The sequence below is a fragment of the Diplodia corticola genome (genome assembly GCF_001883845.1).
Source record: "Diplodia corticola strain CBS 112549 chromosome Unknown scaffold8, whole genome shotgun sequence".
NCBI lineage: Eukaryota > Fungi > Ascomycota > Dothideomycetes > Botryosphaeriales > Botryosphaeriaceae > Diplodia > Diplodia corticola.
The window spans coordinates 250033-264892 of NW_017971487.1; the positions used below are offsets into that span (position 1 = coordinate 250033).

At 61.9% G+C, this 14860-nt stretch overlaps 4 protein-coding genes across 4 annotated transcripts; 1 reads left to right on the forward strand and 3 right to left on the reverse strand.

The window, feature by feature from the left end:
* Nucleotides 1-3490: 3490 nt before the first annotated feature.
* Nucleotides 3491-4286, reverse strand: BKCO1_800088 (ras small monomeric gtpase-like protein; the record flags this gene model as incomplete). Its single annotated transcript, XM_020279431.1, has 2 exons — nt 3491-4150; nt 4209-4286. 2 exons carry the CDS (start codon nt 4284-4286, stop codon nt 3491-3493), a joined length of 738 nt encoding a protein of 245 aa, XP_020133417.1.
* A 1628-nt stretch (nt 4287-5914) lies between these two features.
* Nucleotides 5915-8279, reverse strand: BKCO1_800089 (propionyl-synthetase; the record flags this gene model as incomplete). The annotated part of the gene is made up of 5 exons (XM_020279432.1): nt 5915-6366; nt 6434-6467; nt 6519-7357; nt 7437-7832; nt 7895-8279. The coding sequence occupies 5 exons, from the start codon at nt 8277-8279 to the stop codon at nt 5915-5917; spliced, it is 2106 nt and encodes a 701-aa protein (XP_020133418.1).
* A 928-nt stretch (nt 8280-9207) lies between these two features.
* On the forward strand, nt 9208-10225 carry BKCO1_800090 (arylamine n-acetyltransferase 2; the record flags this gene model as incomplete). The annotated part of the gene is made up of 2 exons (XM_020279434.1): nt 9208-9578; nt 9640-10225. 2 exons carry the CDS (start codon nt 9208-9210, stop codon nt 10223-10225), a joined length of 957 nt encoding a protein of 318 aa, XP_020133359.1.
* A 1849-nt stretch (nt 10226-12074) lies between these two features.
* BKCO1_800091 (p-loop containing nucleoside triphosphate hydrolase) lies at nt 12075-14476 on the reverse strand (the record flags this gene model as incomplete). Its single annotated transcript, XM_020279435.1, has 3 exons — nt 12075-13211; nt 13272-13914; nt 13974-14476. 3 exons carry the CDS (start codon nt 14474-14476, stop codon nt 12075-12077), a joined length of 2283 nt encoding a protein of 760 aa, XP_020133237.1.
* Nucleotides 14477-14860: the final 384 nt, after the last annotated feature.

The following is a 14860-nucleotide window of genomic DNA, read 5'->3' on the forward strand; positions in this document are numbered from 1 at the left end:
GATCGACGAGATAAGTCATCCCCGTTTCATTTTATCTATCGTGCCCTCTTCGTGCGTTAGCCGGCCAGGGCAGAGCGTGGGTTGGAAAGGGGGTTGATGGAAGGCGTTGATGAGGGATAGTTGGAGAGGAGCCAATTGATTAAGGGGCAATACACAGATCCAGGCTCGCTTGGCTGCCACCATCGAAAGCAGAAAGCGTCGCTCCGCTGCAAGGGCGGATGGTGGGGAATATCCTGGTGAAGGTCGACCACCGCTAACACTTCGATTCGAGGCTGCGACGGGGCAACGCAGCCTGGCGCTTCCGCAGCCGATATGGTGATGTCGCTTTGCGAAGATCAATGTTTGTTTTCTTTTTATAGATCGCAGCCGTCTCAAGACAGGCCAAAACAGACCCAACGTGACTCGGCGTGTAGCAAGGCGCGGGGCGAGGTCGAGAGAGAGGCGCAGGTGCAGGGTTGTCTGCGCCGAAACGTCGAGCCAAAGGCTGCTGTGCGCAAATGTCGCAAAATATGGCCCTGCGTCGCGCAAAGGCGGCCCCTCCCTGTCCATAATTATTATCGGGCGGTCTATTTTTCCTCCCTCCAACCCTCCATCACCGTCGGCGCTCGCTCGCTTGGAGTTCGCAACCGAAGCGAACGACGAGAGGGGGTGAGGAGAGAAGGGGCCAGGACAGAGAAGGAAAAAAAAAAATAAGGGAAAGCACCGTGCGGGGCAGCAAGGTGTCTGTCAGGAGTCTGTGACATCCCGATTGATTGAGATCAAGCAACTCGAAGGCGCGCACGGATGAGGAAGCCATCATTGCGGGCTGGCGGCAGGCGGCGAACAGGAAGTCGAAGCGCGTCCGCCGCCGCCGCCCGCCGCAGAGGCTGCCGGCCGCGGTGCCGCCGCCGGATCCAACCTCTGTCTCGTCGTCTGGGATTATTGCGAGACATGGACAGGTGCAGATGCTGTGCCTAGGCACCTGCGTAGCGAGACACCCTGGTCGCCCGCCGCTCATACTCTGCGCTGTGTTGTATGCACGTAGTAGGTAGGCCATTATTCAGGCGGCATCCCTGAAAACACAACACCATCGAGTCGCGCATCTCCAAATTTTGCCTCTCTGCACTCGGGTCTCCATGCACCACCGGAGGCGGGAGTGGGAGGAGTCAAGGCGGCAGGCCTTGCGAGCGGCCGGGTAACTGACTAAGGTCGTGCGAACGATCGATGGGCAGTGCTGAAGCGGGAAAGCATGTCGCGATGTGGTCGAGTATAAAGGCAAGCCACCCCAATCTCCTTCCGCCGCTCGAGTCAAACTCCTGGCCGGAATCGGGCGGGCAGCACGCATGCCCGCCAACAGCCTTACCGCTCCCCTCAGAAGTCAGCCCATTTTCCGATGGCGATGGGCACAGATCGAGGCGGCAGAAACAACACTAGGCATCAGGTGGGGGGGGATCCCGCCGGAGCAGCGTTGAGCCAAGGTAGCGAATGGGCAGCGAGCCGCGCGTGCGATTGCGTCAAAGCCAGAAGAAGGAGAGGGACGGACAGCTATCCATGCGGCAAAGCGCGTGGCAGCAGGCAGCGGTGGTTCAATCCCCATCGCCCAAGCAGGCGCAGCCCAGCACCCGCCCGCGCCCGCGCCCGCGCCCGCGCCCGCGCCGACGTGATGCGCCCGTTCCGCCCAACACGACGGCCAGCACGCATTTTATTATTCTCGCTCGTCGCCGTTCGTCAATGGCTGGTCTCTTGGCCGCGCTGCTGGTGCGCGTAGAAATACGAGCCCCGAGCCCCCGGCCCCCGGCCCCCGGCCCCCGGCCCCCGGCCGGCCCCCGAATGATAGCTGGCTATTGCATGTATGTACACAGTATATGCAATCCAGCTGGGCCTGCCAATGGCTCGACCGCACTTATCGCAATCGCAGAGCCGTCCCGCCCTGGTATGTGTCACCCACCGCCTGCCTAGCCCTGCTCTGGGAGCGCGGGGCGGGGCGAAACGCGGCGTCGGGGACGGGGAGGGGGGAGGAGATGGAAGGCACATACAGCAGCAGCTTGCCGTACGAATGCAGGCAGCCTGCCCCGGGGGCCCGGAGCGTCGCATCCTGAAGCGCCAATCTATTTGCGTTTTTGCGCCCGCAGAGAAAGAAAATAGGCCCTCGGGCGTTGCAGATAAGATCCTAAAACCTGTCACAGCCCCATCCCAGCCCGCTTGCCGCTTGCCGCTTGCCGCACGCCGCACGCCGCATGCATGATGTACCGCTCCATGCGCGCACGCGCCGCGGATCACTATTGGAGGGGGCCTGCACGCCCAAACGAAATCTCCCAGGAAGCTATGGCTTTTCATTTCTGTATTCTGCTGTACACTTGCTCCCGCTGCTCCAGAGCGCGCCTAGGGCAAAGGGGGAGCACGAGAGCGGGTGGCGGCTGTAGCGAGTAGAGAGAACAAGGACAAGGGATGCGGGGGAGGCGGCTCCAGAAGTTACTAGCCAGCCCTGGGTCGAGACCAAAGCCCGCGCTGCTGCACAAAGACGCTGACGGGTTGCGGGGGGAGAACACGCCCAAGCACAGAAGCTCCTTCTTCTACATCTGGAAGCTCCAAAACCAAGCTGAGCAAAGAAAGCAAGGGTACTGGGCTTCCGCGTGATAAGGAAAACTAGTTGACAAAAAGAGAAGCCTGCGGGAATCTCATTCAGGCTGGGATCTAGGCGGCTATCATCGGCTAAACAAATGAAAGAAAAATAGGTGCAAGGAAATGAACTGGTAGGACGAAGCTCCTGATGAACAAGCACTTTTTGCGAGGGAGATGTCGGGGAAAATATAATAGTATAGACGGAGAACACCTTGCTGCAATGCACCTCCCAGCATGCGACGCCATATAAAAAGCCCAAAAGTGAGCCACCTCCGCGGCTCGTGCCGTGACATTGATCCCATTACTCCCAGAACGCCGTACCCTATGCAAGTCTCTATGAGCAAGAGACCCAAGAAAAAGCCTGATGATGTTCTGGCAAGTCACAGTGATGCGTGGCCTTGCAGACGAGTCTGCCAAGAAGGCCTCCGTGCATGTTCCGTTTGACAGCGTATCGGGCGCATCCGCCTGTGGTTGTGTTTTTTTTGGCGGATTTCGGTTGGGGTGGAGAGAGACAGAGATTGAGAGTGAGAGAGAGATAGAGAGAGGAGTAGGGGAAAGGAATGGATGCAGGGTTCCCAGATCTTCAAACCTCCCGAATCAAGGAATGTGACCTTCGAAACCCGGGAGCGTGGACATTGAGCGTTGTGGTTAGCCCCCATGCAGAACGTGGGGGTTCAATGTGGGTGTTGTGCCGCGAATCGACGTGGTGGACTCATTCCAAGACCGGCACGCGCGTTCACATTTCTGCGAGGACAGCGCCAGCGACGCATGGGAGGTGAAAGTAGAAGGTGGCTGCGTCCTTCCCACGGCGCGCTGCGGCAGGCATGTGTCGCAGGGAAGGGCTCTCGGGCGAATCGTCGTCGACGTCGAGGAGCCATCCGCCGGCAGTTTAGAGGATGACACACTTGGGCTTATGATCCTTTCCTCCTCTGCCGCCCTTGTCGTCCCTGTAGCGGCGGTCCCCTCGGGTGCCGGCGGTGGGCGTGCGGGCGCCCTTACCTCCCTTCGGGTCAGAGCTCTTGGAATTCCTGCCGGCCTGCTGGCGTTGGCGACGGAGCTGGCGCACAACGTCGTAAAAGGCCTTCTCGACGTTGACGCAGTTTTTCGCGGATGCCTCGACAAAGTCGCAGCCCAGGTCCCGGGCTAGTGCGCTGCCCTCCTGGGTGGAGACCTCGCGCTCGGTGACGCGGTCGCACTTGTTGCCGACGAGCATGATGGGCGAAGGGCCGAAAGATCCCGAGCCGGCGGACGTCGAGCTGAGGGGGGAGCCGGGGTAGGTGGGGGAGCTGGTGAGGGCGGACTCCTTAACGCGTTGTATCTGGTGGTGGAACTTCTGTATGCGTGCGAACGACGAGCGTGAGGAGATGCTGTAGACCAGGACAAAACCCTCGCCGTCTCTTATCCACTGGTCCCGCAGCGCCGTGTACTCCTCCTGGCCTGCGGTATCCAGCACCTCCAGCATGCACGACTGGCCGTCGATCTGCACCTGCTTGCGGTACGAGTCTTCGATGGTTGGGTCATACGTCTCGACGAAATGGTTGAGGCAGAGCTGTGGATGGCGAGGTTAGCAGGGTCGGGGCTTGGAGCGGGGGCGGCGAGCTCCCTACCTGGATGGTTAACGCGGTCTTGCCCACGCCTCCGTCACCCAGCACCACCAGCTTGTACAGGGTCATTTTCCCCGCCATGGTGGCTGCGTGCTGCGGTGCGCGTCGGGGAGCTTGGCTGGGGGGGTCGCGGCGATGGAGTCGGGCCTGGACTTGGGGCAGGCGGAGTCGGGCTGTCGGCAGGTATTTACTGGCGACGGGGTGCGAAATGCCTTGCGTCTCTCGTCGGTCGGGGATGCAGCGGCGGCAGCTATGGGACTAGTTGGGCGGCCACGTGTGGGAGGAGGCGCTCGTCGTGCGTTGCGGCGTGCAACGAGGGGCAGCGCTGCGGTGAGGTTGGGCGCGAGGGCGGTTTGCTGGTAGCACGGCGCGGGCTCCGCTGGTCGGCCGGGCTCCTTTGGCGTTCTGGGGGAGCAATTGAGCAACGAGGGAGGCTCTCGGAGGGGGGGGGGAAGGGTGAAACGAAGGTGAGGAGCGGTGGCGTGTAAGTACGACCTTTGGGCCCTGTGCGAGGTCGGCTGGGAGTGGGTGATGGGCGTGTGGTGCTGCTGGCTGGGAGGGAGATCTGGGCTAGCGACACACGTGAATGGGCTGGTGCTAAGGGCGCGGGAGCTGGTGGGTGTCAGGGCTGCGGGCGCGCGGGCATTGCTCGCTCGCACTGGCCACTGCGCGAGGAGAATTTTCGAAAGGAGGATGGGATGGGCAGCGGTGCAAGAGTGGAGTAGAAGAAGGCCGTGGCCATTGGCCCGGCGAGGCACTGGCGGACTGGGAGCACACTAAGCGTCGTGGCCCCGAGCCGACGCAGGCGTCTTGATCCCTCCGAAGCCAGGCCAGGCGGGCAGCAGCGCAGCAGCGCGCTCGATTCCGGCCGGGAGATCAGCTGGGCGCGAGTCGTGGCCGCGCGCACACATGGCCGCTCAGGGCGCTCGCGGCCGCTGTTTGACATTCATTCGCCGTTGCGCGTTGCGCCGTTGGGTGCGCGCGCCTGCGGATGGGGAGCCCACGGCCCGTTTGCCAGGCCATGACTCTCGCTGAAATGAGGAGCTGCAGGCCCTGCAAATAAAGAGGACAGACCCCACCTATTCCCCAGAGCGCGCGCTGGAGCACCTTAATCAAAGGCCCGGGATGCGCTAGGCCGCAGCGAGCAGCAGCAGGGAGCGCTCGCAGCGCTTCCCCGACGAGGCCGCACGCGGGCCGACGCCCGCCAGGCGTGCTGATTCGTAGCACGGCCCAGCACAGCCGTGACAGCGTCGGCAGCTCGCGACCGCTGAATCGAAATTGTCCGACTACCACAGCAGCCATGGAGTCCAGCAACCGCCCAGCCGGAACCGCGCCCTGGCCCTCGGGCTCGCCCCCAGCGACTGAGCTGCCCGTCGCACGTGACCCGCGCCCGCCGCCGCGATAATAGCAGCGCGCCGCAGCGCGCCGCAGCACGCCGCAGCACGCCCCAGCAGCAATTACTGCTCTTATTGCTCTGATTTCCGAGCGGGGAGCGGGCCGCCGTCCAGATGGCGGGCGTGCGCGCGAGCAATCATCTCTTGGGTAATGCGCTTCGTCCTGCTCACTAAACACGCCGTTTGATGACTCTCCCGCCAGAACGACGCCGTGACGCTCTCGTACGAACCGTGTCAAATTATCACCGCGCAGGCGCCAGCTTCCCTCTTGGGCGGAACATGCCTCACGCCCGCCTCCTGCTCGACCGCCGCCCATTACAGCTTCGGCCTCGCTCTCGCTTCCACCGCCTGGTGCGCGCCCCTGCCCTTGGCCGCAAAGTACTCCTTGACCCGCGTCCGCGCGACCTCGACCACCGCCGCGTCCTCGACCGTGGCCGGCACCTGCACCTCCCTGTCCATCTCGCCATGCACCGCGTTCTCCACGAGCTCGCGCAGCACCCGCCGCAGCGTCTTGCCGCTCCGTGTCTTCGGGATCATACCCTTGCCCTGGATCATCCCGCCGAGACTGGCAATTGACCCGATCTGCTCGCGAACTGAGCCCTGGACCTCTTGGAACAGCTGCTGGTCGGGTAGTGCCGGCCCCGGATGCTCGTGGGTCGAGAGCGTGACGAACGCGAACGGCAGATGGCCCTTCAGCGCGTCGGGAATCCCGACCACGCACGCTTCCGCCACGCCGGGATGCGATGTGATCGCCTGCTCGATCGCGCCTGTTGGTTGCCAAGCCTGTCAGCGCTGACGAGCCGAGTCTGAGCGCGCCGCCTGCCGGGCACTTACCAGTGCTGAAACGGTGAGCTGCAACGTTGATAATCTTGCCCAGTGTCAGCCGCGAACCTCGACTGCCGCCGCAGACCTCACTTACATCATCCGACCTGGACATGACATGCACGTATCCGGCGCTGTCGACCATGCCCGCGTCACCGGTGTCGATCCAGCGTCCGTCGAATCTCTTCAGGTATCCCTTGTAAAATCGCTCCTCGTCCTGCCACAGGGTGGTCATTCCGGTGGGCGCAAGAGGGATCCCGAGCACGATGTTGCCCATGGTGCCCTGGTTGACCTCATTGCCGTCGTCATCGACAACCTTGACATTAAAGCCAGGCATCGGTTTACCCGCGGACCCTGCCTTGATTGGCAGCGGCTTCGCCCTCTCCACAGCGTTAAAATGCCTCCCAGCTGCTGCATTCAACGCGAGCCCCGAAATTGGCGACCCGGACTCGGAGCTCCACCAGTTGTCGTTGACAATTGCGTTGGGAGCGCAATGTTTATCCAGGAGCCGCTGGTACATGGTCACAATGCTCGGTTCGCTCCGCTCGCCTGCCAGGAACAGTCCGGTCAAACTTTTTAGTCCGCCACGTGCGCCGGTTTTTTCGAAGAAGGTGTTATCCCCGTCTTCTCTCCGGATCGCCCGCAGGGCTGTTGGGGCGGTAAACATGGTCTTAACCTTGTATTCTTCGACGATTCGCCAAAAAGTGCCAGCATCAGGCGTGCCGATTGGCTTACCCTCGAAAAGGACAGTTGTCGCTCCGGCGAGCAAAGGTCCGTAGACAATGTACGAATGCCCGACCACCCATCCAATGTCCGATGCACAGAACATCACATCGCCGGGACGGTTGAGCCCGAACATGTATCGCATGGAAAAATTGAGCCCGACGGCATGCCCGCCGACATCCCGGAGAACCCCTTTGGGAAGACCAGTAGTGCCTGTACAGATGACTCAATCCGGTATTCAGGCTAATTTTTATCCGGAAGGAAAAGACAGGTTGTGGGGAACTTGACTTACCACTCGTGTAGATGATGTAAAGGCCGTCTGTTGATTTTACCGGCACAGGTTCTGCCCTGACGCCTCTGTTTCTTCCACTCTTGACGATTCTTTGCCAGTTTCTCTCCCCATTCTCTTTGGCTACCGGATCCCAGCGAAGCTGGTCGCGCTGCCAGATGATGGTCTTGAAAGGCTTGAAGGCGCTTTTCTGAACGGCTCCTTGAACGAGTTTTTGATAGCCAAGGGGACCTTTGACGCCTTCGATTCCACAAGAAGCTGTTAGAATCGCGCTTGGTTTTGATGCCTCTATTCTCTGCGCTAGGGAGCCAGAAGAAAAGCCCCCGAAAACGACTGCATGGATGGCTCCAAGTCTCGCAACTGCGAGCATAGCAAACAATGCTGCGGGTATCATTGGCACTAAACTTCGTCAGCTGCTTGATCAAGTGGTTGGCGGGCAGTAAAGAAAACAGCGGACTGACTATAAATGAGAACAACATCGCCCTTCTTCACGCCCTCTTCTCTCAGAACGCCGGCCAAAACCTCGACCTCTTCCAGCAACTGCTGGTATGTTATTTTCTCCTTGGACCCTGAAACAGGCGAGTCCCAGGCTATGGCAGTGAAACTGCCGTTTCCGGCAAGCACGTGGCGGTCAACGCAGTTGTAGGAAATGTTCATCTCGCCGTCGGGAAACCATGACCAATGCGGGTGCTGCACGCCGATGGCGGGCAGATGCTTGGTGGTAAGGTCGAGGGCGCGCGACGGCGGCTTGTGCCAGTGCAGCTGGGCGGCCTGGGCGGACCAGAATGCTTCTGGGTGGCGCAGCGAGGCGCGGTGGACGTCATCTTGGGGGTGAGGGGGTTCCATTGCGGCAGCGAAACAGCCGGTTTGGGCGGATGGCGGGCGATGAAAGCGGGACGCCGGCAGAACGGCTGGGCGTAGGGGGTTGGCGCAGGAGGTGAGGGGCTGCCAGAGCGATTTGTTGGCCGGCAGCGAGATGCGGGGGCGTGCGAGGAGTTGCGGACAGGAAAGTCAAAAGTATTGATAAGTGACGTCGGGCCTACGGCAGGGCGCATGGAGCCGAGGAGGGCGGCGTTCGGCTTTCCGGTCCATTGAGGCTCTGGCATGGTGGAGCCCGAAACCCCGCGTCTGGCGTCTCCGCCCCCGCCGTCAGCCTGCAGTCGGCGCCCAGACGCCAGCTGTCGCCCTCGCCCCAACCCCGCCCGCCCGCTGCCAGCGCCGCTCGGGAAAGCCTCCGACTCGCACGCCATTGGTCGCCGCCTGCTGGCCATCACGCCGCCGGTGGTGGAGACAGGGCCTGCTGCTGCTGTCCTTGCTGCCCTGCGCAACGTCACACCCCGAGACTCTTGCGATTGTGGTGCGGTGCTGTGGTCGTCCTTTCCATCACCGGGCGGCATCTTCCGCGGCTCTGGGCTCTGCCTCGCATGCGCTCCCAGCCACAAGCGGCTTGATGAGTGCTTCAGGTCGAGGTGGCGGCGTTGGCTACGTCCAGCCCATCGGCCCGTTTTGGCAGTACTGGGGCCGCCTACCCGATCAGGAACACCTTCTCTGCTCATCAGAAACAGACGCAGCCTGATCCTGAGGCGTTCTCTCTGCTTCGAAGTGGGCCACTTTAAATGTGCTGCAGGAGAGGGCGCTGTCCCACCAGCGGCCGTCTTGGCAGCAGTGACTCATCCAACCACTCGACGACTTTGCATCGCCGTCTCTGTATCCACGCCGGCTTGGGCAATCCTTGCTGCATGCACTACTTTGACTTCACTGCCTAGCGTCCACCATGCCGTCGCCGTTGACCCCCAGCCAGCTCCATCGCTACTTCGATCACATTCGGTTGCCGCAGGAATTCCGCCGGGACAAGAACAAGAACCCTGCGCTGGATCTCGCATGCTTGACGGCCCTGCATGTCCATCACATCTCAACCCTGCCGTACGAGAACCTGTCCCTACACTATGCAAAGGACGTCAACGTCTCCCTGGATGTGCATGACATTCTCGAGAAATTCCTGGCCAACGGGCGTGGCGGGTATTGCATGGAGCACAGCATATTCTTCAATCATGTGCTGCGGGCTCTAGGCTTCCAGGTCTACCTGACAGGGGCCCGGGCTAGACCGCGCAAGAACGGCGTCCCGTTTGGCGACTACACGGGATGGTGCGCTCCCCTTCCGAAGCCATGGCTGCCTTTTGGGCGATGCTGACTGGAGCCAATCCAGGGTACATGTCGTGAACATCGTCACTCTTGCCGACGGGACCAAATGGGTGTCTGATACAGGCTTTGGTGGCGATCAGATGCGCCAGCCCGTGCCGCTGGTCGAGCATCATGTCACGCAGAACATTGGACCGCAGCAGATCCGCCTGTCGCGCGAGAGCATCGACAACGCGACCAACACGTCGGCCGAGAGACCCGCCACATGGATCTACCAGTACCGCAACGGCGCCGACCAGGGCTGGAACTCGTTCTTCTGTTTCACCGAGACCGAGTTCTTGCACCAGGACTTTGAGGTGCTGAACTACTACACCAGCAGGTGCCCGCAGAGCTTCCAGACCTTCACGCCGCTGGTGGTCAAGTTCCTGCGCCGGGATCCCGGGCCGGACGGGCAGACGGGCGAGATCTACGGCAAGCTGATGCTCGTGCACGGAGAGGTCAAGGAGAATCTGGGTGGGAAAAGTCGGCTCGTCCGGTCTTGCAAGTCAGAGCCCGAGCGGCTCAAGGCCCTGCGCGACGTGTTTGGCATGACCTTCACCGAGGAGGAGCAAGCTGGCATTAGAGGAAGGGTCTCGGAACTTGTACCAAACTGAGGGGTCTACTACGATGGCCTATGGATGTGGGGTAACGCATAGAGAAACAGCTCGTATCTCGCCTTTGGCGTCATCGCTTCGACTTCCAGGTTGCGTGGAAGTTGTTACTACGCTGTCCATGTGTAGAAGGGTCAGAGGCTCTCCCAAGACTTGCATGGTTAGAACATAGTGCCCGCTTACCTTTGCCAGCTCGTTTGTCTTGCCCGTCACCAAGGCTGGGCCCCAAGGTGTGCTTTCGTTGGAAGGCTCAGCAGTCTGGCCGATGCTCTCATTAAGCGCGGCGGGGCAAAAAGATGGGCCACCCTTGACGGGCATGCAAACACCCCCGACGCTGATCAGATACGCAAAAGGGAAAGCTATGGGATTCATCTGTTTTGCTGGGCCGACTCGTCTGATTTTTCCAGCCGGGTTGCCATGGTGAAGGCAGACGGGGCTCGAGCGTAGCGAAGGTATACAACATGGAGCTACGACTGGACCGGAAGCCACCCGGGGTCGAGGTGGTCCATCCGGCGTCCATCCGGCTGGACATCCGCCGCGCGCCGCGCGCCGCGCGCGCTAGTAGGCCTGATGGCGAGACCCTGGACACCCTGGACACCCTGTTGGAGCAGGGTTGGAGGAGGAGCGCGGGCGGCGGCGCGGCTCCGGACTCCGGACCCGCATCTTCCCAGCTGGAAGGCACGAAGGCAGCAGAGAATCAAAAATGCCCGGGGCCAATGGGAGCGCAGAAGGCAGCGGTTGCCCAGCGCGGCAAGAGCTCAGGGCCCAGCGCGGCAAGAGCCCAGGGCCCAGAGCCCCAGAGCCCCAGAGGCGCAGAGGGAAGAGGCATCGGGGTTGCCGAGATGGTCCAGCTTCCCGCCACCGCACGCGCTCCGCACACGCGCCGCACACCCACCGCAAACGCACCGCACACCCACCGCACACGCGCCAGCCCGCCGCCGCGACGGATCCGTGCTTCTCCACACCTTCGCCAGACGTCCAACGACGTCGCTGCCGCTTTCGGTCCTACACCCGCCCCAGCCAACCGCCCTCCCCTCGGGATGGAGGCGAGAGGCCATCCGGGCCCTGCCGCTTTATTGCCGTCCGTCCTGCTCCTCTTTTCCTTCAGTTTGAGTTTGGTGGTGCGACGGCAGCCGGGCATGGTTTGGGCAACGGCGGCGGTGATCTTTTATGGGGGTGCTGTTCGCGGCAACTGCTCGAGAGGCTCTCCGTGTCTCGGCACCATCTGGCAATAATTCAGCTGATGCAGCAAAAGGCCGATCCTCCCAGACTTCCTTTGCGCCGAGAGCCCCGGCAGCCAGGCACCGAGTACATCAACCGGGTCCCAGCAGGAGGGATCGGGAGGAGCAGAGGAAAAAAGCGCATTCGCTGTCGTGCCCGGCCCCGCTCCGCACCACCAAAGGAGAAGGAAATAAAATCTCGCGGAAGCAGGTACCGCTTACGGTTTGCTCTACAGGCCCGCCATGGCGACCCGGACCCTGCGCTCTCGGACCGCCGTGTTGTCATGCCACGCACGCTGACGCATCTGTTGACGATTAGTATTCAACCACGCCCCATGCGCTATATGATCTGCCTACACTGCCTGCTCCACGTGCCGCAGTCTATTCATATATGGCGCACGGCCCATCTCGCTATACGTCCCAAGTACTTCATGCCTACACGATCAGTGGCTCACGGGATAAATTAAAAGACACCGCACATCCCAATCTCACCGCCGCAAGCTTCACATACGCAAAAGAGGGCGAAGCCGAACAGGGCAATGGTTTACGTTTTTTCTATAGCCAAGCCACCCATCCGCTGTCCCCGGCATTCAGACCGCCGCCATCGTCGTGCCTCTACCAGCCGAGAGACTTTAGAAATCCGCCGACCACTCGCTGTCGCTGTTCTCCTTCCGGGCCGTCTCGACGTGGCTCTTGAATGTCTTGCTCATCTCCATGACCTGGCGGAAGTGCTCGACGCCGACAATGGTCTCGGCCTGGTCGTCGTGATCGGGATCCTCGATGGCCTCGAACTCGGCGAGCGAGATGGCCGTCTGGAACGCGTTGCGGATCTCGCGGCCGTTCCAGTCCACGGCGCTCATCTCCTCGTCGTCGAGTACGAAGCGCTCCGCCTCGTCGCTGACGCGCAGCTTGCCGCCCATCTCGCGCTTGAGCTTGTCGACGAAGCTGGCCCAGATGACGCGGCGGCGCGTGCGGTCGAGCTTGTCGAAGCCGATGACGACGTGCACGCGCGACATAAAGGCCTCGTCGATATGCTCGACGCGGTTGGTCGTGAGGAAGAGGATGCCGCCAAAGTACTCCATCTTGCGTAGGAAGGCGGCCACGATGCCGTTGCGCGCGAGGTCCGAGGCGCGGCGACGCTCGAGGAAGATGTCGGCCTCGTCGATGAGTAGGATGGCGCGCCAGCGGTGGGCCAGGTCGAACCACATGGTCAGCTCCTTCTCGATCTTCTCCTCGTTGCGGCCCAGGTCGCCAATGGTTAGCGCCAGCAGAGGGCGCCGCGTGCTCAAAGCTGTTTTTTCTACCGTGTACGTCTTGCCCACGCCGGGAGGGCCGTGCAGCAGCACCACGACGCCCTCGCCCTTGTTCTTGATGAAGTCGGCCGACCACGACTGCTTGGTCGACACCTGCCGGTGCGAAAGCGCGCGGATGATTCGCAGGTTGTCCGCCCCGATGTTGGCGTCCGGCACGTACGACGATGGGCCCATTGAGTGCATGTGGTCGACGTGCACCGGCATCCACGCCTTGTGGCCCAGCGCGAACGCGAGCATCACCGGCGACACCAGGAACAGGTGGTCGTCTGAGAGCATCTCCCGCGACACCGCCTCCGGATTGAGGCACACGGGCTGCATGTGCGAAGCCGCCCTGTCCTTCTCGAGGCTCTTCTCCGTCGCGTAATCGAGGTAGCTGTCCCATTTGAACTCCCACTGGTTCTCCGGCACCTTCTCGCGCCTCGGGATGGCCGTCTCGGCGACAATCTGGCCCTCGTACTGCGCACTCCGTTAGCATTGGTACCGTTCGGCATCTGCCCCCTTGCCTGGATCACTTACGTATGCCTTCGCCTTGTCCATGAACTGACCCTTGTAGGACAGGTAAGAGTGGCCCTCCCACGAGATATTGCACGCCTTGGCGCCCCGCTTCTGGAACTTGGCCCTCCGCTCGCCTCCGTCGCGCTCGTCGAAGAATTTGCGCGGGTAGACAGGCAGCTTCGTGACCTCCTTCTCGCCCTCGAAGTACGGCACCTCGATGTCTAGCAGCGCGCGGCGCATGCGCGCCGTCTTCCACCGGTGGCCGAGGAACCACACCTTCACCGTCCACTTACGTTCTTCCTTGGTGTCCGCCGTCTCGAGCTCGACGCTCTCGATGGCGCAGCCCAGCACCTCGTCGTCGTGCGTGCAGTACGACAGCTCGCCCGGCCGCAGCAGGTACCACAGGTCCTCGAACGTGGTGGTGGGCTCGTCGCGCCTGAGGCGCCGGCGAGCCGGCAGTGCCACTCTCTCGACGTGCGGCTCGAGGTACTCGAGCAGAATGCGCAGGTGCTCGTACTTGACCGACACGTCGTCCGGCTCCTGCTCCGGGTCCGTCACGCGGTCGAGCGCCAGCCGGTTCTTCAGGTCACGCAGCTCGGTGATGTAGTGCACCAGGGCGCAGTACGGCTCGTGGACGGTGACGGTGTCGCCGGTAAGGTTTTGGCTTTTTGGTTTCGCAGTGTTAGCGATGCTGGGGTGTCGGTGGCAAGAAGCATGGTTTACCTCGGATAGAACTGGACGACCTCCCTGATGGCCTCGAGCAGCCACGCAGAGTGGATGACCATGCGGGTCTCGCCGATCTTGAGGATACGCTTGTTCTCGAGCGTCGGCGGCTCCTTCTTCTTCTCCTTCTCCTCTTCATCGGCGCTCAGGAGGTCCGGGGCCGTCGCAGCCTGGGCGGCCCAAGACTCGATGCCGCCGTCGGCGCCGGCACCGAACTTTTCGCCCCACAGGCCGCCGTAGAACTTGGGCCGGTTGGAGGCGACGTCGAGGCCGGTGATGATCTCGAAGACGGGATCGCGCACGTCGACCATGGCGCTGGGGTCCTGCGACACCTGCAGGTCGAAGGGCGTGCCATCCTGCTTGACGTCGAACTTGGGGCCGTACTGGTCCTCACACTCGACCTTGTACCGGATCATGGCCTCCATCTGCTTGCGCAGGTCCGTCGGCTCGGCGGCAGCGGCGGCAGCGGCGGCGTCGGTCTGGTTGTTCTTGCTGTCCGCCATTGTGAGTGTTTGGGGTGGGAGTGGCGGAGGAATCGTTGAGGAGAGGCAGGTGAGCAGTTAAGCTGCAGAGCAAAGCTGCCGGACGAACCCTCCTCACCGACGACCACTTTATACTGCCCTCACCACCAAGATTTCCAATCGTTGACTCTTATCCCACCCCGCATTCTGTGGGGCTTCAGACAGCACAGTAGTCCGTGTTGTCTGTCCAGGCAGAAGCGCGGCATCTAGAAAGCTTGGCACCAGGCAGAAGGCCCCAAACGGCCGCGAGCCTACGTCGATCTGTCGCACAAACAGGGCCCTCTGCGCCATGGCTGCCAATCGCATCTCGTCTGTGCCCAATTCTCCGAGACATGGCGTCGTCGAAGCGTGGAGAGCGTGGGGCAA